Source organism: Lissotriton vulgaris, chromosome 6, assembly GCF_964263255.1.
Source record: "Lissotriton vulgaris chromosome 6, aLisVul1.2, whole genome shotgun sequence".
In the NCBI taxonomy this organism is placed as follows: Eukaryota; Metazoa; Chordata; class Amphibia; order Caudata; family Salamandridae; genus Lissotriton; species Lissotriton vulgaris.
In genome coordinates, this window is record NC_141694.1 from 497610000 (window position 1) to 497637141 (window position 27142).

At 43.1% G+C, this 27142-nt stretch overlaps 1 protein-coding gene across 2 annotated transcripts in view; it reads right to left on the minus strand.

Moving 5' to 3' along the window:
• SLC17A5 (solute carrier family 17 member 5) overlaps positions 1–27142 on the minus strand; it is a 402583-nt gene that overhangs the window by 258399 nt on the left and 117042 nt on the right. For both annotated transcript variants that reach the window (XM_086926504.1, XM_086926505.1), the window contains exon 3: positions 16120–16353. In XM_086926504.1, coding sequence (XP_086782630.1) covers positions 16120–16353 — 234 coding nt within the window. The remainder of the gene's footprint in view (positions 1–16119; positions 16354–27142) is intronic.

Consider the following 27142-nt stretch of genomic DNA (forward strand, 5'->3'; position numbering starts at 1 on the left):
TTGAGGCAAAGCTCTGCTGCGTAGGAGGGGCTGGGTGATGTCTGCTAAGTGACAATGAGATAAGAGGGTTAACCATAGTTTAACTTTTCCAAAAAGTGTTAAGAAAAATATCTTGTGCAAGTCATATGTGATCTACGTGTTGCACCATGAGAAGCCCACTTTAATTTTAAATGTACTCTTTTGTACGTATAGGGGAAATGGAATAATCAAAATATACAAGAAATGCTTTCATATCATTATGCACATCTGCACACCAATTAAATCTCAATCACATTAAATGTGTGCCCCTGGCCGGATCCCTTTGCGCTCCCCAAAGCCCCACCCCCAAAGCCCCGCCCCCAAAGCCCCACCCCCTAGTCCGCGTCTCAATTTGGTGAGTACCTGCACTTATTTTTTTCCATTTAAAGCACTGGGTAGGTTCATAGTTCAGCTGCAGATTCCTTAACTTTTGAATTCTCTCCAGGCGTCAGTCTGGATCTGGAAATTTTTCAGCAGCACCCCAGTGCGCCGGGGGAAGGAGCCTTACGGCTCTGTGACGACATTGACTCAGGTCATGACATCAGTGGAGCTATACAAGTCCCCTCCGGCACGCAGACTTCAGTTTCTTCTGTGAAATCTTCTGCGCCAGAATGTGGAGCCACTATAGAAACCGGTTGTGGAAACGGTGTGCCAAAAAGATCAAAAATCTTCGAAACATTAATAAAGAAGTAACATCAAATGGTATGTTAATACCAGACATGTAATTAAAAACAAAACCCCAAAAGAATCATTGAAGCACAGGGCTACATGAACCCCTGTACCCGGATATGATACCAGAATGCCAGGGAAAACACACTACACTCTATAGATCATTCACCAATTGTAATGAATGGCATGGTAACACTAAAGCAAAAACAATTTGTTTGTTGAATTACATCCTTACGTGAGATAGTGACAATAAAAGGTATGATAATACTAGACAAAGACTTTCAAGAAAAGAACCAAATGAATCAACACTGCTCACTGGTGTTAAAGAGAAAACACCCCCCACTCTATCTGTCACTCACCACTGGAAATGGACGGTATGGCAACATCAAAGATTTGCTGTTTCCGGAAACAAGATTGGTCCCTCCTAGTAGGCTCAGGAGAGGTCTCATTAATTCAGCACATGAAAAGCACTTGGGTATTACAAAAACAAAAGAAAGGTTGCGTATTTCTTATTGGTGGCCTGGTATGGATAAGCAGGTGGAGAGAATTGTGCATGATTGTCTTCCTTGTGTAATGAGTGAAAAGTCAAAGTGCCCAATGGCTACAGCCCATGATTTTAAGGAGGCGCCCACAGGTCCATGGCAAGATATTGCTCTTGACATTTTGGGTCCCATTCATGGTAATGGTCTTCGGGTATATGTAGTGGTGGTCATAGATACATATTCTCGTTGGCCTGAAGTTTTCTTCACCTCCGTCATTGATGCTGAACATATCATTAGGTGCCTGGATGATCTGATGTCCAGAGAAGGGGCACCTGAAACCATTTTGACCGATAATGGGGTGCAATTAATTGTAAAATAAATGGAGGAGTTCCTGGGCAAGCGAGGGATACAGCATAAGGGTTGTGCACTTTATCACCCAGAGACCAATGGCTGAAAGATTCAACCAAGTTCTGAAAGAAACTATTAGCACAGATAAGTCTTTGGACTGGAAAAGTGAGGTTTTAAAAAGAAAGAAAAGTACAGATTTACAACCCACAACACAACTGGAAAGGCACCTTTCCAACTTTTCCGTGGTAGTTTTCACAACACCTTCCTTGAACCAGGTATGGAGGTTGAGGGGAAGAATGGATGAGGGTAGAGGTGTATGTGTTAGAGAAAAACTTAAAGACCTTCGATGACAGGAAAAGGTCCTTCGATGACAAGAAGGCTGTGAAGAAAATAGAGGTCGAAGTGGGGGACTTGGTGATGATGAAACACCCTGGTTTGTCTGGGAATCAATTTAGATTTTTAAGTCCTATGCGTGTAATTAAGATTTTCAACAATACAGTGAAAACACAGGACCATCGCATTTGGAACCTTAATAGAATTACAGTCTACAGACGAGATGCTGGGTGCCTGACTTGGGTGATCCATGTTCATCGTCTCGGGTGGGAATACTTGCCCTGACATTGCAGGGTCTGGGAGTGGTGGTAAAAGACACTCGAACAGGATCATGAGACGTCCTACGTATTTGAGTGATTATTCTTAAAGTGTATTTGTATTATTATATGCCATTATTTATTTTCATTATTCATATTTTATATTTGTTACTGATTTGTTTTAAATTGTAAGGAAGGGGGGTGTATGGTATGCTTATTAGCATGTCAACAGTTGGCCACTTGCCTCTGCTTGTTTACAGTGGCTGTATGATGTCATCTCCCTTCCACTAAACAACAAAAGGGAGAGAAAGGTTAACTCCACCACAAAGGTGGGGAGGGAACTCCTGGTCCCCTGGATTAGATATATAACAACAAATGGAGGAGTGCCCTCTTGGAGGTTGGTTACAACCTCAAACTTATAAGGTGCTTTTCTTGTACCCCTAATAAGGGACAACCTTTGTCCTTAGAAGACCCCTCACTCACCAACCTAGTTGGTGACATGCTTCATCATCGGGGTCCCACCCAGACAGCCGAATGCCATCTGGGTGTGCTGCGACACCGGACTACAGTGGAGCTGGTTTCTGTAATATTATATGTGCAATTAACTGTATGTGAGTGTGTTTAAAAATTGCCCAATGCTGCCCACAATTGGATTTTATTCCGGAGTGATTGGACTATGATAAAAAACGGTGGGACACCTTTGCATGGTTAGGTAGGCTGTTGGTGTCAATTAAAGACGCATGCTAAGATGAAGTAAAAAGTTAAAATGATCTACATGTTTCAACCTATGTGTAATTGTGAGGTTTTCGTCAGTACCAGGATGGCGGGAATCTGGTTGGTGTACACGCCCTAAGGTGTACCCTGCCCTCGATTCCTTGATGTGCAAATCACAAAATGTGATTCGATCAAAAGGTGTTCTTCTCCTGATTCTGGGTCTCTCTTTAGTTCTAATTACTGACCAAAAAGTTTTTCTCAAGTCCAACCTTCCCTGTGAACCATCTAAAGAGGGATAGTTTATGCAAATCGAATTGCACTGTATTTTGCATTAGTGATGGTGTTTATGTCAATGTAGCAGCTCAAAATAAAAATTCTGTTTTAGCAGTTTTGTATGAAAACAATAATTTACATATAATTGTTGAGTTTATTAAAATGACACATCAATGGCTGGTGTGCTCGATTAAGTTCCTCTCCTTCTACTTCATGGTCTGAAAATGCCAATGTTGGTTAAATCTAAATTGCTGAACCTGTTAAAATTAGAGTGAATCCCATGAAAAAGCTTACCAACATACCAAAATACCAGATACACCCTGTTCTGATGGAACAATGACTGTATATTCGTGTAACACTCCTATTCTACACATCAAAAAGCCTTGCAAAACACCTATTATTTTACTTACAAGTCATAAATGCTGCTGTACTGCCAAGTTTCCATTATATGTAAAACTGTGTACCTATTCTGTGTCACCTATTTTCCTGCAGGCGCTCAAGAAAGATCTAGATATCCTCAAATTACTGAAGGAATCTTTACTGGTTCAATATGCTGATGTTGTGTTGGTTGCTTCTAGTTCATTGGACCAATGCAAGGTTTATTCTCTATATTTGCTGACTGAATTATCTAAAAAGTGACTCGGAGCATCTCAAAAGAAACTGCAATTTTTCTTGCCCTGTGTTCAATAATTAGACTGGGTAGAGGCATCTGTCTACTGACCACATCAAAGCCACCCATAACAGACCCATTACTGTCCTCCAAGTACACACTCTTTTGGGAATGCAGGGGATTGGAGGCAGTCGGTTTGAGGTATCCTAACACTGTCAAACCTTATAAGAGTTCGGTAAGAAAGACATCTCTGAAATCTTGCACTAGTCCAAGGAGGCAGGAGAAACATTTGCTTCTAAAATAAGCACTGGCCACTGTTCCTGCATTAGGATTGCATGATCATGTCAAACCTTACATGTTATATTGCGATGAGAGGGGGGGATGGGCCTCTTGTTAGATAGCAGAACTAAGCAACATCCAAGCAACATCATATTCAAGCATGGCTCTCCAACTTAAATGAATAAGGCTTCCCCGTCCCAGCTGACAGGCCATGCAACATCTTTGCGATTCACCCTTGACACAGACCTCCAACTCAAGTGATATACTGCAAGGAAGACAAGACAAGTAATTTCCAAATCTCCTCAAGAGACACATTGCAAGGAAGACCAAGACAGCTTGGTTCCAACTTTAGTGAATGTGTTTCTCCAAGAAAATGACTTTAGAACAACCGTATAAGGCTTAGTCCCGCTCAGGGGTCTTGCGATACCACACTAGTACACCTGAAAAGCTATCCTACATGCAGGGACACAGCTTATCAAGGGCTTGAAGAAATTCAACCACATCAACCAGCATTAACAAAAACCTATACTGGCTCCCCCTACCAGCTCAGACCATCTTCTAGATGAGCTGCATCACTTATAAAGCCTTGATCAACCAACTCCGAGATGATAGGGCAAGCAAACTAGCCACATATGGGGACCAACATCAAATCAGGAGCCTATATATCAACAGACTACAGACAAAGGAAAAAAACTGAAAGAAAGCCACTTTGGTTTATGCTCCCATGGTAAAGCATCCCCATTTACATCAGATTAGCACCAATCCATTGAGATCCACAAGCATCTAGTACAAGGGAAAAAGGACTCTGCTATAATCCCTTTTCAGGTGCGGCCCTGGTGTGTTTGTTTGAGCTAGCTTTAATATCAAGAGTATTTTTATAAAACCTTTTAACCAAAACTGTTGTGTGTTTTTCATTTCTGCTTACATTTTTTAAACCACAGAATAACAGTTTTCCCTTTTAGCAACATATTTTTAAAGTCTAAATATTGAATAGAGGTGATAATTTGTTGTATGGTTAACTGTGGCAAAGAGTTAGATTTTACTCTAACCAGTTCTAGTAAATCCATAGTTAATATAGAGATAACCGAAAAATGCTTTTTTTTAATTAACAGATGATAATTGTTATGTTCCTTTAATCGATTGAGAAGAGTTAATTGCAAGAGACACCTTTTTCCTCTTCTATAATGTTTTGCAAGTAAAGGTATATCACAACAAGTCAATCATTTAAACGTATCTGTTAAGGTATTGACCTTGAGTTAAACGGTTTGATGGTGTGTTAAAGTCTCAATTCAGTGTACTGGGCTTTTTATAGTTGTTTAGGAAGGGTACAATAGGCAATGAAATGTCCAAAAGCTTAGAGGTTAGGGGCAGCTACTTGGTTTGAAGGCTACTGCTGACTGGAATGCCCTTCCTCTTGCCCTGTGTAATATTCAGAATCCAGTGGCTTTGAAGAGGAAACTGAAAACACATTTCTTAGCTTAAAGTTAATTTTCCATACTCCACTAGGCCTCGCGCCAGAGACACTCATGAGTATCTGTGCGAGTTACAAATTCATGTAACGTAACATAACATAACTTAGAGAGCCGAACTGAAGCTACTGGTCTTGGGTTCCTTCTATGGTGACTGTCAAAGTTCCTCAAGCCGCCACTCCAATGAAACTATATACCAATTTCAAATTTTATTTTTTGCTGAGGTCTGTTCCATCACAATGCAAGCACATAACAGAGCCATCTGAGAAGAGAAATTTAGAGTGGTTCTGGAATACTTCAGCACATTTCTGTTCTTTTAAGCAGAAACATACAGTGTAACAGCCATCATCTTCAGAGGAGAGCCTGCATTCAGCAGGTGGACAAAATAGAAACCAGGCCAAGCAAAATGCATTTCTCCCACCAAGCTCACTGAAGAGGAGCTGAAATCATCTCTGATAAAGAGCGTGATGGAGGCCATCTTCCTCCGTCAAAGGAAACGCTGTCAGATAGTGGAACGAGGAACAGAAAGTTATTTGACATCATGAGAACCACAAGCTTCTCAGCTACCTTGAAGAGTTACAAGGTATACCTCTGGATACTCAGCACAGAATGAGGGATCTTAACGACTTGTTACTTTCAATTATAAAAACTCATTTAACCCTAGTTATGAGGGACCACTGTTTGAGAGGAATCAAAATGGAGTGTTGTTCTTTCAAAAGAGGGTTTTCACTACAAGAAATCAGACTGAGCCCTTAACAATTTGTTGAGGGCTAGGTGAAGGCCTACCAGAGAGACTTCTAAACAAGCTGTCTAGCATCATTCAGAGGATTTACTTCATTACCGGCATTCTATTACATGCAAAGCTATTCATTATATTTTCAAGGATTCAGGAGGTTCTGAACATGATGGCCTAAGAGCCAGGGAAAATATCAAGATCAGAAGGAGGTAACAGTCCACTGTGTGAATCAACACCATTCCCAGTCCAAGAATCCGTGAGGTAAAGTATATTACAAATTCTTCATATCAAGTGATAGATAAAGGCACAGAAAGGAACACACCTTTACTGTTTGGTAATTACATTTCTTATACCTGAACAGGTCATCCTTTATTTAGAAATCTGATACAGCAGACTGTAAGACAGAAGTTAGGAGTCCTAACTTTAGGACTCCTAAATGCCTTCTGTGAATACCGAAAGTCCTAAAATTAGGATTTTTCTCAATTTAGTAGTAGTAAAGTTAGGACTCCTAACTTTAGGACTCCTAAATGCCTTCTGTGAATACCGAAAGTCTTAAAATTAGGATTTTTCTCAGTTTAGAAGCAGTGGCAATGCTGGATGTGGTGCACTGCAGATGAAATGAGCAATACATGAGCAGCCCAGTAAGACTGTCTAAAAAGATGCCGGGTGCCCAAAGAAATGAACCCCCCAAAAAAAGCGGGAACCTATAAAAGTAGAACATGCAAAACTAAAGTGATTGGCGTACAAGCACTGACACTAAGGCACATTCAATTTCAGGTCGATGTGCACGTTATCAGAATTGTTTTGTCACTAAGAGTGCAATAGAACCAATAGCTGAAGTGGGCTGCCCCATTGCCTCAGGTTATGTGCTGGCATTGGAGAAAACAAAATGTGAATGACCCTCAAACAGGTCAACGGCTGACTAAAAGTCTCTCCATGAAGTATAAGTAGGCATGTATTTATGATTTTCTTTTTATTACAAGATCCTGGCAGAGAGTTAAACCTTGATTCTTGAAATACTTTTAATACACACACTGCTAAATGCTACACATAAATTTACAAAACTGTAAAATTACAATTGGCAAATCAATGTAAAATCCCACCTCATAGACTTAACACGGCATCTCAAATGCAAATCTTCTACCCCCAGGGCTTATTGTGGGCATAATATTCCGTCAGATTATATTTAAGAAAACTCCTATCTAGAGGTTTTAACACAGCACAATAACCACCCAACAAAGACTACTGTCTTAACCCCTTTGCTGCTAGGCATTCAAACCCCCCAGGAAAGTGTCCTTTGTGTAGATCCTTCATAGAAACTAAAAGTTGAAAATTAGAAAGATTTAAAATCAGTTGAGAAAAACAGTCATTTGTGCCAACGTTTTCAACTGTATTACTTCTACGTCTGACAGATATTTGAAAGCAATATACCGTTACATCCGCTGGACCCTTCTGGTTATAGGGATATATAGCACTGGTAGGTTCACCAAGACCCAGAGGAACCCAGAGCCAATAACTGAGCACAGCCTTGAAATGGTTTTTCATTGTGTAACGGGTATATAGCAATTAATTTGGTAAAATATAAAGATTGAAAAATAGGTTTCAAAGACACCTATGTTTTTCAGAGATGGGGACAAAATATAGAGTTTAGAAACAGTAGCTATTTGCACATCTCTGAAATTGTGGGTACCCATACTAGCATGTGAATTATAGGACATTTTTCAAAGTACCCGCGACAGGCAGGGGCCCAAAACGTATTGTGAAGACATCAAAATGACCTATCACAAAACAACCTGGTTTTGCATGGGGGTTTTTGCCCCGAGCTCAGTGGCCATCTAGGGAAACCTGCCACACCCACACATTTCTGAAAACTAGACACCCTATGGAGTCCAGGGAAGTATGGCTTACATGGATCCCCCAACGGTTCCCTACCCAGAATCCCCATCCAAGCGCCATCCATGCACACTGCCAGCCAAGTGCCACTCCACACACACCACCAGGCAAGTGCCAATCTAAACACACCGTCTTTAAGTGCGAGTCGACACACATCATTAGCCAAGTGCATGCCCACACATACCGCCAGCAAAATGCCAGCCAAAGGTCAGAACACGAAGACCGTCAGACAAACTCCAGTTCTCACACACACACAAACTCTCCCTTGTTTCTGGTGGTTATAGGGCCCTCGCTTGGGAGTAGAAGAGACTAAAAATAATACTGAAGCAGCCAAAATGTGTGCAGAAAAAAAAGGGGAGTGACCCTTGGGTAATGGATTCTCCCTGACATGCCCAGAAACATATCCCTGGTTCCTAGTGTGCTTTCTGCCCCCCCCCCCCTGGAGGGACAGATAAGGGGCTATTGCCCCAATCTGCCTTCCGGGGAGGGGGGCAGAAATACTTTTTGGGTTTGGGTGCATTAGCAGGCTCATTCTGAGCACCACCCACACCCCTACGTATAAAAATAAAGACATAATCCCTGGTGCCTAGTGGGCTTTCTGCAGATCAGGTATTATTGGAGGCGGCAGAAGGACTGCAGAATTTTGGGGGTGGGGGCATTGGCATACCCATTTTAGGAAGCCCCCACCCCTACAGGTGTATATAGACAATAAATCCCTGGTGCCTAGTGTGCCTATTGCCCTCGCGGTGGGGGAGGGGGGGAAGGGGAGCGTATAGGGGGTTACTGCCCCCATCTGCCACCCAGGGGGACAGAAAGACTGGAATTTGGGGTGGGTGGGGGCATTGGCATGATTATTTGGGCAGCCCCCAACCCTACTGATGTAAATAGAAAAAAAAATCCCTGGTGCCTAGTGTGTTTTCTGCCCTCCTGAGGGGCAGAAAGACTGTCTGTGTCCAAAATAATGGGGGGAGCAAAAGCTCTTGCCCAAGGGGCCGCTCCCCCCTCCCTGGTGCTTAGTGGGTGGATCTCCCCTTTTCAATGGTACCTCTCCTGTCTGCCTCAGTGTTCAGGGCGCTTCAATAGCCCCCTAGCACTGAGGCAGTGAAACTGAAACGGAGTGTCAGTTTCTCTGAAATGACGTCAGCGCGATGTGCGCGCTGACCGTCATTTCGGAGAAATGATCATAACACCGTCCAGAGCTGGGGAAGCTCTTCCTCAGCTCTAGAGGGTGTTTTGGCAAAAAGGAAATCTCCTGTGCCATCTGCACAGGAGCACTGGTGCGTCGGACAGTTCCCAGCCATCTGACGCACTGAAAGGGTTAAACAAATATTTTCACTATAAATACAGCAGCCTTAGTCAAAGATTTTTACAATAACCAAAACAGACATAAATCATTTGATATAAGATCAATCAGGTCTGTGGTGTTTATGGTTTGCTGGTCAGCATACCAAACAATGGTTTACTCTAACGAGCATACGTTTTTTCACATGGCAAATACCAAGCATACATGGCCAAAATTACAGATATGTACAAATTTACCATTGGCAAAGCAGCAAATACAGTCCATCCTGAGGGGGCCTACCAAGTATTCCCAAGCGCAACTCTTCCACCAGGAGGGTAGTCAGAGTGAGGGATCAACACCAAGACTCTTGCTTACTACTGTAATCTTTGAGATTCCATGTAACAACATGTCTTTTTACAGGCTTTCACATAATGTAATAATAATCGATCCTTAAAGTTTTATTGGCTTTAACATATGCTTCTCACAATAAAAAGGTTAGGCATACTGACGCAGCTTTTCATAGTAAACAGATTTGATCTTTGCCATCTGCCTTAGCTGTACCCAATGAACCAACCAGGTCTATATCCTTTATCACTGGCTTGTCAAAATAACCAGTTCAGGCTCATTGTATTGAGGATAAAGTTTCCAACAAGGCAAGAGTAGAAAAAGATTACAACTATGTACAAAATATTACAGTTGGTAAAACAATATAAACCATCCCCTAACTGAGCCTAATAAGCATACCCATCATGCAAATATTCTACCCCAACCGTTTATCAGAGAGGGTAACCAACATTTTTGCATTCTATGGTAATTTGTGAGATTCCAAATAACAAAATACATGTCTATAAGCTTTAACACAGCATAATACCAATCCACCCTTAAAGGCTTACTGGCATTAATACATGGTTTAAATAATATGCAACGGAGGATTACTGCCTTTGTTGTAACTACTCATAATAAACAGACCAGACATGCCATCTGGCTTACCGTGTTCCAAGTAACCAATCCGGTCTATAGCTTTTATCACAGCCATATCACTACAGCCAAATCAGGCCTGCTGTAGTGAACATAGATTTTCCTTCAAGGCAATCACTGGATATAGTTGTAAAACTGCAAATTTGCACACACATAGTTGGCAAAACAATATACTCCCTCTCCCAAGTGGGTATATCAGTGCTTCTCACAGGGCAAATCCTCTACCCCAAAGGTTTGTCAGAGAGGTTGCCTAACACCAAATTTCTTGCCTGGGCTGGCTGACTGCAAGTTAAGAGACCCCAACCTGGAGTATCTAAAAAATAAATAAATCAGGTGCATCTTCATGAGCTCTCTATTCATCAATTCGTGTCTGATAGTTTCACTAGAAACCAAGAACACCTACCTCCAAGTAGTCAATATCGGTTTGGAACACAAATTGGAGTTACAGGACGAGCTGGTATAAATCCGCGACCCTGCGTGGCGTTTTCCAATCTGTACCAACGCGGTTCCTAGTTCCGTGTGTACAACCAATTTCTCCTTAGCTGCGCTCGTGTCGCACCAACCGCGGGGATTCTCCACATTGACATAGAAATAGAAAGCGGACCGCTTTCAATGAATGTAGAAAGCGGACTCTTTAGAATCTTTAGTTAGACCACATGCCGCACAGTTTTGACATCTAAAATGTCCAACAACAGGAGGTAATCAAAGTAGATCTCGCGTGTCTCTCAAGGGAGACACATTTTTCGACGTGGTTGCTCTCACTAGTTGGTTGCGAATATTTTGGCCTTTTTTAAAAGCATAAAGTGGTTTTGGAATGTCCAGTTCTCCTAACAATTTCCAGTTTTTTAAATTATTTTCTTGACCTTATTGGCCCGGGGGTCAAAGTTAAAACACATGCAAGTGACATATTAGTGTCCTTCTCTTTGGGTACTAGAAGTGTTTCTCTGGGGGTGTACCAGGCTCTCTTGAGAGCTACTTTGATAAGTCTTTTGGGATAGCCTCGCATTACAAGTTTTTCTTTAAGTTTAACGGCATGAAAAAAATAGTCTTCCTTATTGCTGCAATTCCTCCTCACTCGGAGGAATTGACCATAGGGTAAATTTTCTTTTAGTGTACGTGGGTGGCTACTTGTAAAGTGCAACAACGTATTGGGGTCTGTTGGTTTTGTGTACAGACTAACAATCAATTTACCATCCTCATGTTCGATATACACATCTAGAAAATTGATTTTGTTTGCATCACTTGAAACTGTAAACTTAAATTCACTTGTTCTGCAGTTCAACCAATTGTGAACTCAGCCAACTGTACAGCATCATCCCTCCAAATCATGAAGATGTCATCAATATAGGGACACCAAGACTCCATTAGATGTTTATATGGGTTGGTGTCGCTATAAACCCATTTATGTTCAAACTGGGCCATCACAAGGCTGGCTATTTCAGGTGAAAAACTGCACCCCATGGCCACTTCAGAAATTTGAAGAAACAGATTATCATTAAAGTTAAAAAAATTGTTTTTCAAACACAACTGAGCCAAAGGTATGATAAACTTAGTTGGTACTTGATGGGGACGGTCTCGTAATTCAAGTACAAATTCCATCACACTCAATGCCTCATCTTGAGGTATATTGGTGTAAAGAGATTCTATATTGAAGGTAGAGAGTAGCTGTTCTCTAGGATTAAAGTTTAATCCCTCTACCTTCGATATCAGATCCATGGTGTCACGAATGTATGCTGGTATATCTTTCACTAGAGGAAGCAGAAATACGTCCACATATTGTGCTAACGGTTCTAAAATAGAAACGGAGGCTGCCACAATGGGTCTCCCTGGAGGATTCGTTAGAGACTTGTGTACTTTTGCGAGTACATAGATGTTTGGAATCTTCCTTTGGTCACTATTTAGGAAGTCAAATATGTTTTTACACAACCAACCCGAATCTAAACCTTCCTGTGTAATAACTCGAATCTGTTCTTTAAGAATAGGGGTAGGGTTAGTTTCTAGTGGTCTATAGAATAATTGATTTGACAATTGGATAGAAATTTCTTGATCATATTTTTTAGTGTCTCACAGCACTATCCCCCCCCTCCTTTGTCCGCCGGCTGTACAGTTATAGCCGGATAGTTAGATAGATTGTTCAATGCTTGCATCTCTACTTTGCTACAGTTGGCATTATAGAAACATTTTTTACTTTGAAAGTCATCCTAATTCCATAAGACTTGATTCTCAAAAATTAAGACTTCTGGAGGTAACAAAATACTTTCGGGTAAAAACTTTGATTTATTCTTTAACCCGCTTGTGTTGGTTTGTAGAATACTTTCTCGTTCTAAAAAGAACGCTTTTAATCTGACTTTTCTCAGAAATCCCAGAACTTCTGTTTTAGTATCTATCGGGTTCTGTAACCTCGTAGGAACGAAAGTAAGACCCTTAGAAAGGTTAGAGAGTTCCTCCTTTGTGGGGTTATAGTCAGATAAGTTATAGATAGGAATTGGTTCTACTTTCTGTGTATTTAGGTCTTGTAGTCTTAACGTCTGAACGTCTTCTTCCGCGTTCTGAAGTGTTCTGCTTCTTGATTTGAATATTGTTCCCCTTGCTGAAACACTCCCTGTAGTGGGTATAGTTCCGTTTGGTAATTGTATCCCCTCCATCTGGAGCCCCCGCCCCATGGTCTGAATCTTCCTCTGTTTAGAAAAGGAGGTCCTGGTCTTTGGTATTGGGGATAAGAATAATACCCGCTGTTTGACCCCTGGCTTGAGCCTGAGGAAGTATCAGAGAATGTAATTAATTTATTCCTCGATCTTCCACAATATTGTAAGTTTAATGAGTTGGGGTTGTTATTTGTGAAAAAATCGTCTTTTAGGAAAGGCTATACTTCATCAATCTTAAAGTTCTTAATGTCTCTGGCCACCTTGGTGATCTTTAAGTTGGTATTATGAATAGCGAAATCTGCAATTGTTTTTTCTGCGGCTTGAACAATTTTTTTGCATCTTTAATTGTTGTGTCCCCAATATTTCTTCTTCTAATTCTTCTATTGCTTTTAGTTCTTCTTCATGGAGTCTTAGTGCCGTCTCTACTGAGAGGGCCATCCAATCAATTGAGAATTTCGTACCAACGCCTCCAAATCTATTCAAGTATGTCTTATCAGTTATAAAAATAACCGGAATATTCTTTTCCTGTAGGCCAACCGGAATAGTATTATTCTTTAAATGCTCGGAGAGTACCCGCGCATGTAACTGTGTTCTTATATTCTTTTTCTTTAGCAGTTTCAATTTTCTATTTTATCAACATTAGTGACTTGAGCCACTGTGTTATCACCACTTAAAAGTGAGGGAGTTTTTGACAATAAAGCACTTATTTCCTCTTCACTATAAGTGACAATAATAGGTTCTGACATATCTATCGCAAACTATCTTTTTTTTAATATATTTTAATGGTGTATATACGTGACTGAGTCTCCATAAACAAAAAATTGTTTTATACAACTAGACCAGGATAGGTGTAGATAAAAAACATAAGGTCATTTTTTAGAACCACGTCATGGATTTATAGGATGAAATCCTAACCCAAACCCTCACACTTCATAAAGTGTAATCAAATCTCCTTTTATCACAGGGGCAACCCATTAAACCACAAAAGGCATCTGGGATTCTAAACTCAAAATTATCTTAAACGATGCCTATGGTATCAATTCCAAGACCATTAATTTAAGACAGGTACAAAAAATTATCTGTCTTCAGTTTTTTTAGACAATACTTCATGAATTAATCTCCAGGTCCACTTTTTCATCATTCATCTATTCACTATCCAACCAATTCAATAAATTCACAAAACAAAAGTTAGTTTCTATAACTTATTTTAGTAAACCAAATCAATTTTCATTTCTCAGAAAAGTCAATTTTCTCTTTATCTAATTTTCAATTACTTTTTTACATATATAAAACATTTTGGACATTTTTAGACATATATATTTGTACAATATCTACACTATCTACAAACATATAAACAAACAAAAAAGTAAAGGGTTTTTTTCTTGAACCGTTTTTTTGGTTCCAATGCCCAATCTATACTACTATTATAAAGAGAGAACTTGCACCTTTTGGCCAGGTAAACTCTGGAACCACAGCGCCAATCTACACACCCGATACATCTATGAAAATGTCAGGGTGTGTAGATGGACATAGGCTATATAAATAAAATAAAAAAGTAAATTAAAAAAATTAAGTTTGTAAACAAAGTAGTCCCCTGAAAGTAGCGCCGGCTGGGACCTAGCACTGGCCGCGACGCGACGTGCGTGATGATCGCGATGTGCGTGATGACGACGACGGAGGAGCAGCGGTGCAGTGACGAGCGGCTGTGCAGTGAGGAGCGGCGGCACAGGTAAGGAAAGGGAAAGTTCAGTGCGAGACTGTGTGATGCAGTGGGAGGCAAGAAGGAGGCAGCAATAAAGGAAAATGTCGGAGCGCGAGTGAGTCGGCGGGAGGGGGGCGCGAGTGAGTCGGGGCGGGAGGGGGGCGCGAGTGAGTCAGGGCGGGAGGGGGGCGGGAGTGAGTCGGGGCGGGAGTGAGTCGGGCGGGAGGGAGTCGGTGCGGGAGGGAGTCGGTGCGGGAGGGGGTCGGGCGGGAGCGGGTGTACTGCCCCCAGCCCCTTTCTGCCCCAGGCAACGCTGGGGCGGGCTGCTAGTTATTTATACAAGGAAATAAATGGCACTTAATTATTGGACCTTATTCCTTTATCTTGGTCACCATAACATATTTATATGGAGCCGGGGAAGGTCAAAATCCTTTGTGCTTCCTTTTTACTTGTGGCTCTCATAAACTCTTTCAAAACTAAATTCAATATTTTGTTGGTGGTACCATTATAGATAACAGTCGACGCGTTTCAGCCTGTTCTTATTAAGGCCTCCTCAGGACTTGGGCAACAGAATATTTTCCTAAAGAATATAAAAATAAATCATATATTACATATATACATCTCTTTACAGACTACATAGTCACGATATTATACACCATATCATCAAGTGACCATCTTAACATAGAAATGCTCAATCCCTAAAGGTATTTTGGCAACTTTATTTTATCAATATCACTAATAAAGTGCAACGCGAGGGTAGTAACGCCCAAAGATGGAGCAGAAGATTAGGAAATACCAAATCAAATTATAACCAAATCAACACAGAAACAACAACGTGCCCAGTGAAAAGCCAGCTTATTTCACAGTGCTCAAACCGTGCTTGTAAACCTAAAAAAACAAATCACACATAAATGATACCTGCAGCGAAGTGCATTCTCGAGAGAATCAACATTTTGCAGGAGCCAAACCTCCTCGCCAGTATTGCTCCTTAAAACTCTTTTTCTATTGATCACATATGGAAGAGCTACAGTTGGGCTGTCAAGCCAGACCTAAAAAGGTAGTGCTATAACATAGTATATTCCCTAATATATTATGTTCTGAAGATGAAGTCACTTCATATTTGTACAGCGCACAAACAAAAATGGTTTGCACTGAAGGTGAATTGCATTTATGGACGGCTCTGGTTTTCATGGCAGTCACCGTTTTGCTAAGTAAGATGTGAGGATGGTGTCCATTTGGAAGCTGGGTCTCAGTTGGCGTACTTGCTGGCAGGTTTGCTTAGGGGTTAGGAATGGGAGGAAGGGGTGTTTTGCATGCCAGCATGTGATTTGATCCGATTACAAGATGGGGCTTTGTTGAAAATCTAATTGTAAAATGTGTGACTTACAAATTGAATAGCATTTGCATAACTTGAAAATAGTAACTGTTTACCTCTCCAAGACCTTCCAATGCTCTGACTGCTATAAGATATCCAACACCCAGTTCCGCAGCTAACGGAGTGAGAAGAGTGAATGCAGCAGTGCCAAGAATTCCAAACCCCATGAGATGCTTTCCACCAAATTTACGGGCTAAATATCCTCCTGGTATCTGTGTCAGGATGTATCCATAGAAAAAGGAACCAAGGATCAGGCCCTGTGTGTCTGCATTCCAATCATACTTTTTTCCCTGCAAAAGAAATGAAGAAAACACAAAGTTAGATCATGCTTTACATTGCTGAACCCCTTGTCTCAGGGGGCACTGATGAAAAGACAACATCATGTTTTTGCCTGCATTGAGCGGGACTAAACAGCTTTCTGGTTGTGGTCAAGGCACTGCTAGGTTGTGCTCTGTTGCTCAGTGTAGGTATTTGACGGTCTGTCATTATTGCTGGTCCAGCCATATTCAATGTAATTCTCTAACTGAACCTTGCAAATTTAATTAGGGTGGAACTCGCTAACCCTTTGCTGCAGATTTAATATCTACATTCAATGCAACTCACCTCTGGATCAACATCACAAATCTAGCTAAGTATCTATTACTTCCTTCTGAATAAGGTCTGGGCTCACCACACAAATGCTAAAAGTGTTGGAACTAAGTGACTATGTATATCCCTAATGTGAGAAATTAGGGTTCATGGGGAAGACCCTTCTCAAGCAACAATCAAAATTCCTAGCAGGGTGAACTAAAATTAAAAGTCAAAAAGTCACTAACTATACCTGTGCTTATCTCTCTGCTAGCTTGGCACAAAAGCAACAAGGCTTAACTCAGAGGTATTATGTAAAGTATTTATGCAGAACACAATGTGTGGAAAATGGAAAAAAAGAACACAAAAATTCCACACCAATGTACAAAAAGAGAATAAAATAGAATGAAAAAAATTAGACCAAAACGAAAAAATTCCAAACAGTATAACTGGAGATATACAATTTTAAAGTTTTCTGGTAAGTATAGAGCCTAAACGCACAGAGCGTCATTCGGAGCCATCTGGTCCTGCTAAACCAGGGTAAATTCACAAGTTCAGACCATCGCGGCCGGTTTCAGGGACGAGGATAATCCTGCTGAAAAAGTTTTTTTAAAGCCTCATTTATTGAGCATTTCCCACATTAAGAAAAGAATAAAATCGCATTTACAGGTCATATATTTGTCATATCATTTCAACATCAGCCAGGCATGTTGTCCTATTTGTACCATCGCATTTTGCCCCTCTTATGTATTTGGATGCCATATACGTTGCGGTGACACATGCATATTGTGTGTTAACAATTGTGGAGTCTCTGACCCATCAAGAGGTCGCACTCTGAGTCTCAGGAACCATAAGTGGCATGAGCTGTGAGGTACACACGTATGGGTTCCCAGACATCCCGGGGTTGAGAAGCCAGGGGAAGCAGCATGCATTAGAAATTTTACAGTGTATTGGTCCGCTCCAAGTCGGTAGCCAGTCCGTCGCTTTGTGAGACGTCCTTATGCTCAAGCACATTGCCACTCATCTCTTTCCCAATAAAAAGGCCAACTGCAGCGCGGAGTGCACCCAGCTCCTCCAACGGACGGAGGTAGGCGCCTGCCATCAGAGCGAGGCTGCGGTTAAGTGGTGAAAGAAACGGGCCAGGCTTGGATGTCACCAGGGACCGCGGCACTGGGCGGCTGAGGACCCCTGCACTGTCTGGGGGGCCGGTTGGAGCGGACGCCTCCCTGGTCGACTGGGGTCATCGGGTTTCCTTTCCCCGATCAATGCCCCACCACTGGGCTGACAATTGGGGAACGATGATCCCACGTCTAACGCGGAGTAGCGGACAGGTTGACCCCGAGACGGACCGGTGCGGGTCTACAGGGGGGGCCCCCGTGAACGAGCGGAGCCGGGTGATCCACTCCTGGAGGGGATAGACGGAGGTCGGCCATTTTGGGCACCAGCACAGAACCCCTCAGGCACGTGCATCCTGCACTCCAGAATGAATGGCCACTGCCTGATAAACGCATGGTGAGGAGTCTGGGAGCACGGGTGGCGTCGCTGCCTGGCGCATAAGTAAAACAACCACATAAACCATCTGGAGGCCCTATTGGGACACTGCACTTGGGGCTCGAGATGGCCGCAGTCGGAGGCGCAACAGCGGCAGAGCGGAAGCAGGGCCAGGCGACAATGCCGGACATGGACAGCACTCTCCAAGAGAGCCCAGATACGTCGGCACAAGAACGCAGATTGAATACACGCCTGGACAGCATATTGGAAGCGATTACAGCGACCAAAGAGTCTCTGCAACAGGACATTGCGTAGGTGGCTACGGGGCTGGGCTTGCTGAAAGCAGACCATGCTAAACTTTCTGATAGGGTGAAGGAGAATGTGCAGCTGCTCCAGGAACTAAAACTGGCGGTGGTCACTGCAGAGCATAAACTGTCCGACATACTTACCCGACTGGCAACGCTGGAGAAACGGGCGGAGGATTCCGAAAGCCGCAACCGCCGGAACAACGTAAGGGTAGTAGGCCTTCTGGAAAGAGTCGAGGGGGACGATGCAGTGGCGTATATGGAACACTGGTTCAAGTCAGTGGTTGCCCCGGATGGCCTGTCTCCATTCTTTTCGATTGAGAGATCGCATAGGGTCCCTGCCCGCCCACCCATGCAGGGCCGGCCCCCCAGACCGATGGTAGTCAGGCTCCTGCATTTCAAAGATCGTGACCTACTGATACAAAGGGCATGGGCCACGGAACCCTTTCAGGTGGACAATAGCTCGGTAACGGTCTTCCCGGATTACACCCAGGAAGTCCAGAGAAGCAGGGCATCTTTCCTGGCAGTGAAGAAAGAGCTGAGAGAAGAGGGGATACAATATTCACTGCTCTTTCTGGCTAGACTGAGAGTGATCCTTGATTGCACAACCCAATTTTTCCAGACCCCTGATGAAGCATGGTCATGGCTGGAGTTATACCGAGCAGGTCTGGACCGCCAGAACAGAGGGGGAAAGGAGAAACAGAGGCCGACCCAGGTTCGCAAGTCTCAGCGCATCCGGACACGCAATAAACTTAAGAAGGCGTTGAGAGCGGACCTGTTGGCAGCGGACCGTAAGGGGGCGCTAGCTGCCACTGCGATCATCACGGGGTCACAGCAGGAGAAGTTGTTGGAGGACTCGGATTCGGAGGAAGGGGAGAGAAAATCTGGAGGAGAACTTTCGGAGGTGGATAGCACAGCAGGGCCGACGGTCACACCACAAACCGCGGATGATCTGTTCAATGAATAGCGTTGGGGCGTGACATTGGCTCTTTATTGGAACTGACAACTCCTGTCGCTTGGCGACTGGCAGGTACTCTATTGTGACTTTTATGTGGGATCGAGGGCATGGGGTGAGGGCGGGGCGTGCCCCGGGTCGGCCCTGGGACACACCCCCGCTGCCCTTAAGGCTTTCTGTGGCAGGATAGTGAACAGTGTGTGATGTTGCAGGTTTGGATGGGGGCTACAGCAGTGTTGTTAGGTCCTACTAATAAATGCTCGATCCCTCTCTAAAAACAAGCATCACATCTACGACCTTCTCACCGATGCAAAACCAGATATACTATTCATAACCGAATCATGGCTGGGAGAGGATATGGCTCCAGTCCTGCATGAAGCCATTCCTCTAGGCTATCAAATAATCACCCAAAATTGTAGAGCCAAAAAAGGAGGTGGTCTAGCTGTTGTATTCAGGCAAACAATACTTATCACTAAAGTTATAAAACCAAAAGGACCAAAGGCAGCAGACCAAGTCAAGCACTACGGATCATTTAGTTCTTAAGTTAGGGTGGTGCAATCTCTTCCAACATCCGCTGCCGTGGGATGTACAAATTATTGAAATACAAGGAACAAAATGGAAGGTGCACTCAAATAAAGTCAATAGAAATAGTAATTTTAAGTATCTTCTTCTTTATTCAACAAAGTGTTCATGAAGCATAGGCACAGCCAACGCGTTTCGTTCCTCTTTTTTTGCCTTTTGGGAACTTCGTCAGGGCTGTAAAAATTACAAACATATATATACATAAATATACATTCAACATGGCACATATAGACATAGGTGATCACAATAGACAGGATATGACTAACTTAACAAACAGCAACTTACACAGAATACAATCTAGGATCAACCAATAAAAAAGTGTTATAACACATCCTGATATACAACAGCTACCACAGAATACACTCAACAATTAAAATCTGTTATAACACATACTGGTGTACATATTATTTATAAAAGCTTGTGACCTAAGAGGACTGATCTAGATGGTTCCATTTACAACATGACAAACATTATACAAGGCGGGGGAAAGGAGGTGACTGCAGGTAAGAAAATGTTACTTTAAGGTCGACTTAGATATGTGTTTGCAATCCCCAAGTGGGATTCCCACAGTATAGAGGTTTGAGACAAGTACTGAGATTCCAAGAGGTAGACAGTTTTATGTCACGATCTAGAAGCGTACACGAAGAGGAGCTATGACACGACATGGAGAGGAAGATGAAGAAATCCGTAAACTAAATATGCTTACAGAGTTCTTTTTGCAGGAAGGGCTGGACTCAAAAGCCAAGTAGGATTAGACCGGAAGTGGTGGTCAGTTCGGTGGGCCAGAAATAATATCCTGAAGTAAGGCGAAAATAATTTAAAAGTAGGATGAAATGAAATAAGAATGGGGGAAATCCCACCGCACAATAAATCCAATTAGAACCTCGGTGGTACTAGAAGAGGCTCTAGTGGATGCAGTAAGTAGGCAAGAACCTTTTGAACAGATTTTACTGGCTTTGGAAACACAGAAGGCAGAAACAGGCACTACATTGGCGCAGAAGACAGCAAGGAACTATCTAGCAAAAAAAGAGAAGTGCTACGAATTTAATGAGAGGGTTGGCCATCTGCTGGCAATTAGAACCAGACAAACTCTAGCAGCAGGGGAGATAAAAGAAGTCAGGGATAGTACTGGGACAATTGTCAAAAAGGTGGAGGAGGTACAGGAGGTGTTTAGGAGGTTTTATGAGGTCTTATATGAACAAGATACAAGCACTGGAAATCTAGAAGAAGAAAGCACGGAATATTTATTACAAGGACCACAGGTTGGGTTACGCACAGAGGAGAGGGATAAGTTAGATGAGCAGTTAACGGTCCAGGAGATAAGAGATGCAGTATTTAATCTACCATCGGGCAAAGCAACAGGACAAGACCAGATACCTGCAGAGTTCTACAAAACCTTTTGGGATGTGTTAGATAAGGACATGTGGGCAATCTGCTGCCTGGCACAGGGGGGTAGAATAGTCCCACAATCATGGGCCAACGCGGACATTATAGTGATCCTAAAAAAAGATAAACCTCCAACAGAACCAGGCTCATATAGGCCAATTACTTTGTTAAATGCTGACGCTAAGATATTTTCCAAAGCATTAGCTAATAGGCTGAGCAAGGTTATAGAGAGAGTGGTATCCCCGGCACAACATGGATTTATACCTGGTAAAGGGACTACCCAACATACCAAGCAGATGATCACTATCTTAGATGCAGCGGAGGCTTCAGGAGACCCTGTCGCGGCGATTTTTCTGGACGCCGAGAAGGCCTTTGACAGGGTCTCTTGGGCTTATTTATGGAAAGCCAGGGAATGGGCAGGCATAGGTAAGGGATTTATTACAGCAATCCAGGCACTTTATAAACACCCTACTGCTAGGATAAGAATTAATAAATCCTACTCAAAGACGGTACAGATTGGGCGAGGGACCAGACAGGGATGCCCAGCCTCACCTCTACTATTTGCCATATATCTGGACCCGTTTTTAAGAAGACTCACACATAATATCAGGATCCCCCCAGTTACATTGCATGAGAAAGACTACAAACTATTTGCTTATGCAGATGATGTGGCTATCACAACACCAGCACCGGAGGGGGCGCTGATAGAAATCGAACAGGAGGCGAGAAATGTTGGCGCGTTCTCAGGGTATCTCATAAATAGAGGGAAGACACAAGTAGTACAGAACAGATATTCAACATTTGTAGACACAAGAGTAGTCCCGGAAGCAACGTACTTGGGAGTCAGGGTGACCGCGGAGTTAGGGAAACTGGTAGAGATTAACATGGAACCACTGTTAGGGAAGGTTAGAAGAAACATGGAGAGGGTTAACAATCTACATCTGACATTAATGGGGCGTATTAATTTCATTAAAATGGTTACTTTCCCAAAATTTTTATACTTGTTTAGAGCAATTCCCTTATTCTTTGATGGCACATGGTTTAATAGAATAGAATCAACAGTGAATAGATTAATTTGGGCACAGGGGAAGACACGTAGGGCGTATAGATTCCTGACACTATCAAGGGAGAAGGGTGGTTGGGGGGCACCGGATTTTAGATTTTACTATTGGGCGGCAGTTCTGCAATACTCTAAGGGGCTTTTAGGAGGAAGTAATCAACAGGATGAGGGAGCATGCCCAGAGAACGTCTACGAAGCACTGTTGGGAAAAATGGCAGAGAATGCCTTAGTTACAACAGTGGATTTCGCCTATTTTAAACATACAAGGTTTAAGACTTTGAGTGCAGTATACAAAATTTGGAGGGCAATCAAGAAGAAGTTAGGATTGGGAAGGTATAATAGATACTTGAGGTTATACACGAATAGCGAGCTTCCGGCAGAGATTTTTAGGGATGTTGTCATGAAAGAGTGGGATGGCAGAGGAATCAAGAAACTAGGAGACATGTTGGATGTGAAAGGAGGGTTCTTACTATTTCAAGATATCCAATATAGATTTAAAATACCTGGGAACAACTTCTTTAAATACTTACAAGTAAGAAGCTACTTTCATACAAAACAGGGGGGGATCAGTAGGAATGACAAGCTGCAGGATAATGGACTATATGGGGAGCAGTCTACAGTGCTCAATTAGACAATTGTATGCAGAATTACAGGTATACAAAACAGATGATAGGGAGAAATATAGCAATAAATGGGTGGAACAAGTAAGGGCCCACCCTGAAGCTCTTCAAGCCTCATTAGATCTAGGTAGAACCGTTCTATTCTCAGCAACATTACAAACCCAACATTACAAGACTGTTTACTCGTTATATCATACACCAGCTAGAATTGCACAATGGGGGGGTAACACTGGAATAACTTGTCCGCGCTGTAACTCAACGAGCGCTAACATCACTCACATGTTTTCACAATGCCCACAGCTTTATACTCTGAAATTGGCAATAGAGGAATTTTTGGAGAATTCTCTGGGGCTAAAAGCTAAATTAACAGACGAATTGACAATATTAGGCATCAGTATAGGAGATAATAATATACATCCAGAATTTTTGTTTTTGGTTACAGCAGTTTTTAGACTTATTATTGCGAAAGCCTGGAAAGATAAATCGGCACCGACGTTTCAGATGTGGATAGCAAAGATACTATACATATATAATCTGGAGAAAGCTATCTACGATAGGAAAGGCAGAAGGGCAAGAATATTGGGGGGTAGGATTTGGCTCCCCATCGAGCAGTGGAAGAGCAGAAAGAACTAAAAATTATGGGAGTGGACATACTTCTCGGTTTTCTTGTTTCTGGCTCCTTATTGGGCTATATCAGATTCTGTTTTGCCTTGTTTCTCCATTTCTCTGTTTTCTCTTTTTATTTCCAGATATGAAGATGGTTGTATTATATATGTATAACTGTGTGAAAACAAAATTCTGTACTGTAAAAATTGTATTGGATTTAACAGAAAAAGTTTGGGCGGGGGGGGGGGGGGGCGGTGGGGGGGGGATCTAAATTAAAAAAAAAAGAATTGTGAGGTTCTTCTAACAAGATGCAATCCTACACCGTCTTCCACCTGTAACTTCCTGCTCCTTTACAGACCTCCACCTAGCAAGGAAACATTCCCAGACGCACTTCTAAACACAGTTTCAAACCTGATAACAATACACTCCAACCTATGCGTTCTGGTGACCTTAACATTTGGTTCGATAAAACCAATATGACCCATCCAAAAACAATAATCACCGGCCTAGACGTATTCAACCTGCATCAGATTGTCCCCAATCCGACACACACCGCTGGACATATCCTAGATGTCATTTTTGCTAATACTGAACTAGTTACCTTTCAAACTATAACTCCAGTCACATGGTCAGACCACTGTGGAAATTTGAGAAATTGATATACATAAACAGCGTTCATTTCCCTTTTTCCCCACTCCTCTCCCTGTAAGCACCATGATTACCATAAAATATTGACCGCATCACTCCGCCAGTAAAAGCCCGTACCCATATGTACGTGACAGCCATTCTAGGCACCATGGCCTTTTGCCCATTGGAATCCCCGGCTTCCCTCCTGCGCGTGTCTTAAACCCCCTCTCACATGCATAGACCATGACACTCTCTCTCTCTCTGCACGACCCTGCTATGAAAGGCAACCCTCCTGCTTGATCCACGCAAACCCCCCCATTTCCTCTTGAAGAGGCATCCTTCGTCTCAGCTGACATAACCCCCCAGCTGTATCTGACTGCCCCTGTTCTCTCATGTACAGGTCACAAGACCTTTCTCTCTGTGCGACTCTGTCCCTGTGCGCACCCTGGCTCCCCCCCCCCCCTCCTCCCTCACATGGACAAGTCATAAACGTTCCTCTTCTGCAAGACCCTGTCCTTGGGAGTCCCGGCCGCGCCTGACCAACACCTCCTTTCTTTTTATGAATAACCCCTCTGTTAATAAACCCTCCCTCCGCGATGGACTGTCCACACATGTCCGAGGCCATCGCCTAAGCCGGAAGATACTGTTTATTGCCCCTTATGGTATGGAGTCACTCCTCTTCAAAGAACCCACTATTGATCCTGGCTTCCCCACCCCTTGGGATACGATCAGGCACACATCCTAATCAGTTGACGGAACACTCAGCTGCGTGATTGCCCTCCCCTCTTATCAGCAGGTCAAGGGTCCCTATTGTGAACACATGTGGGGTAGGATTGACACGAGGATTATGATGATGTCTTTTCCTTGTTTCACAATGTCGTGATTGTAATGCCAAGTGTTTTGTAAAGTATAAAAGACGGAGTCTCAGCTCACTTGTTAGAGCACCTCCCGAAAGACACTGTGTTTCGTGTCCGAAATGACAGGCTCTCCTCATGAGTAATAAACTCTGTTCTTGATTCCTGCTTCCAGCGCCCGTCTCTTTATTTGGTAATTATTCAGCATGGAAACTAAGAGGCGTCTTGCGCCAGCAGCCTGGGCATCGAGGGTAATTTGGACTTCCCTTTTTACAATTGGCGTCCCAACGCGGGGTCCATCAGTGACATGGGGTCCAGTAAGAGATCCAGATGATGAGGTGAATATCTAAATGATCGGAGTATACCTGCCTTGAGAGGGCCCTCGCCCGGCTGCCGATCGAAAGAACTTCACCGATTCTGAACGGACCTCTCTCGAGTGACCTATTGTCCTGACTGGAATCCCACAGGAATGCTGCATGGAGAAAGAGAACAATCGGGCGCTGGAGGAGGAAGACGAAGAACTGTCCGTATGGTCCGGTCCGGGTAAGATTAAGTAGGGCGTTTTACGCCTGATTGGTAGGATGGTTTCATCCATCTGATTGTTTGATTGATTGTATTGGAATCGGTATTTGAATACTGATATTGTTTGGTTATTGGTTCATTTAGCTTTGGATGCTACTTGAAATATTGGTTCTCTTCTTGAGAACGAGACATTCTCTGTTTACAAACAGCTGCGAATAGGAACGTTCGTCCCTCTTTGCAGATAGAGAAGGGTAGGTAATGCAGACTTTTGTCCCCGTTGTAATCCGTCATGCCTACTTTTCTCCCCACTGATTGTTTGAATACGATTAATAATCGATTGTTGCTCTTTGAGATCTTCCCTGTCCACAAAGAGAGACGAATAGGAATATTCTGTTTCCCTTTGCAGATAGCGAAGGGCAGGTAATGCAGACATTTGTCCCCGTTGTAATCCGTCATGCCTGTTTTTCTCCCCACTGATTGATTGGTTGCCTGGACATTGTTGTTCCAGGAATTGTTTCGTTTGAGGTATTTTCTACCTGCAAACAACGTGGAATAGAAATATTCTATCTAGTCTTTGCAAGTAGTAAAGGGTAGGTTATGCCCCTTTGTGAATTCGTCAGTCCTACCCACTCCCCACTGATTGTTTATTTGGGGGGTAGCTCGCATGGTCCGTCCAGGAGACTACCCTTATGGAGGACATATGCTCCCCACTCATGGGCCATTTAGTGGAAGTAGATCATCTGGTCCGTCCAGGAGACTACCCTAGTAAGTGGAAGTACATCCTTTGGTCTGTCCAGGATGATACCCTAATGAAGGAATATATGTTCCCCTTTTGATTGATAATCTAGTTCCACCCGGACCATTTATTGGAGGTAACTCACCTGGTCCGTCCAGGAGTACCCCTAGTGAAAGGACATATAAAAATGAAGTGATCACCGTACCCTACTAACAGAAAACTTTAGCTCGAAACACGCTAAGGAAAAGAAGGAAAAATAAAAAGAAATCGGGCTAAGTCAGTAACCCCCTGATGAGCTTTCGACTTCACTAAAAATAAGAAACATTAGAAAGAGTTCGTAATAAGAAATATAAAATGGCGAAAAGTTTGACAGCACAAATAGCCACGAGGTAGCTAGGCTCCGCTGCCTAATCCCGCTCCCAACATGTCTGCCTTATTGCCCACTACGCCCAAATAACGGTCACATGAAATAGATACAATTGAATAGGTACCTACCCCCATTCCGGAAGCTCCCGAAGTGCAACAGGTCCGCGGTTACGCCCATCCGGAAGGCGAGGCCTCGATGCGTGCAGGGCTCGGCTGGCCACGGTCGAAGGGGGAGGCTGTAGGACGGACGGCCCGAGGAATCATGGAGGTCTCCCCTTTCCCTCTTCTGCTGCCCTGCAGGCCACAGGGGGAGGGGGGGGCTGTCTTGCCTCGGCCACCGACCACCCCCCCCACACCCTCTCTCTCACCTGATCCGGCTTTCGTCGAAGGCCGAAGCCAAAG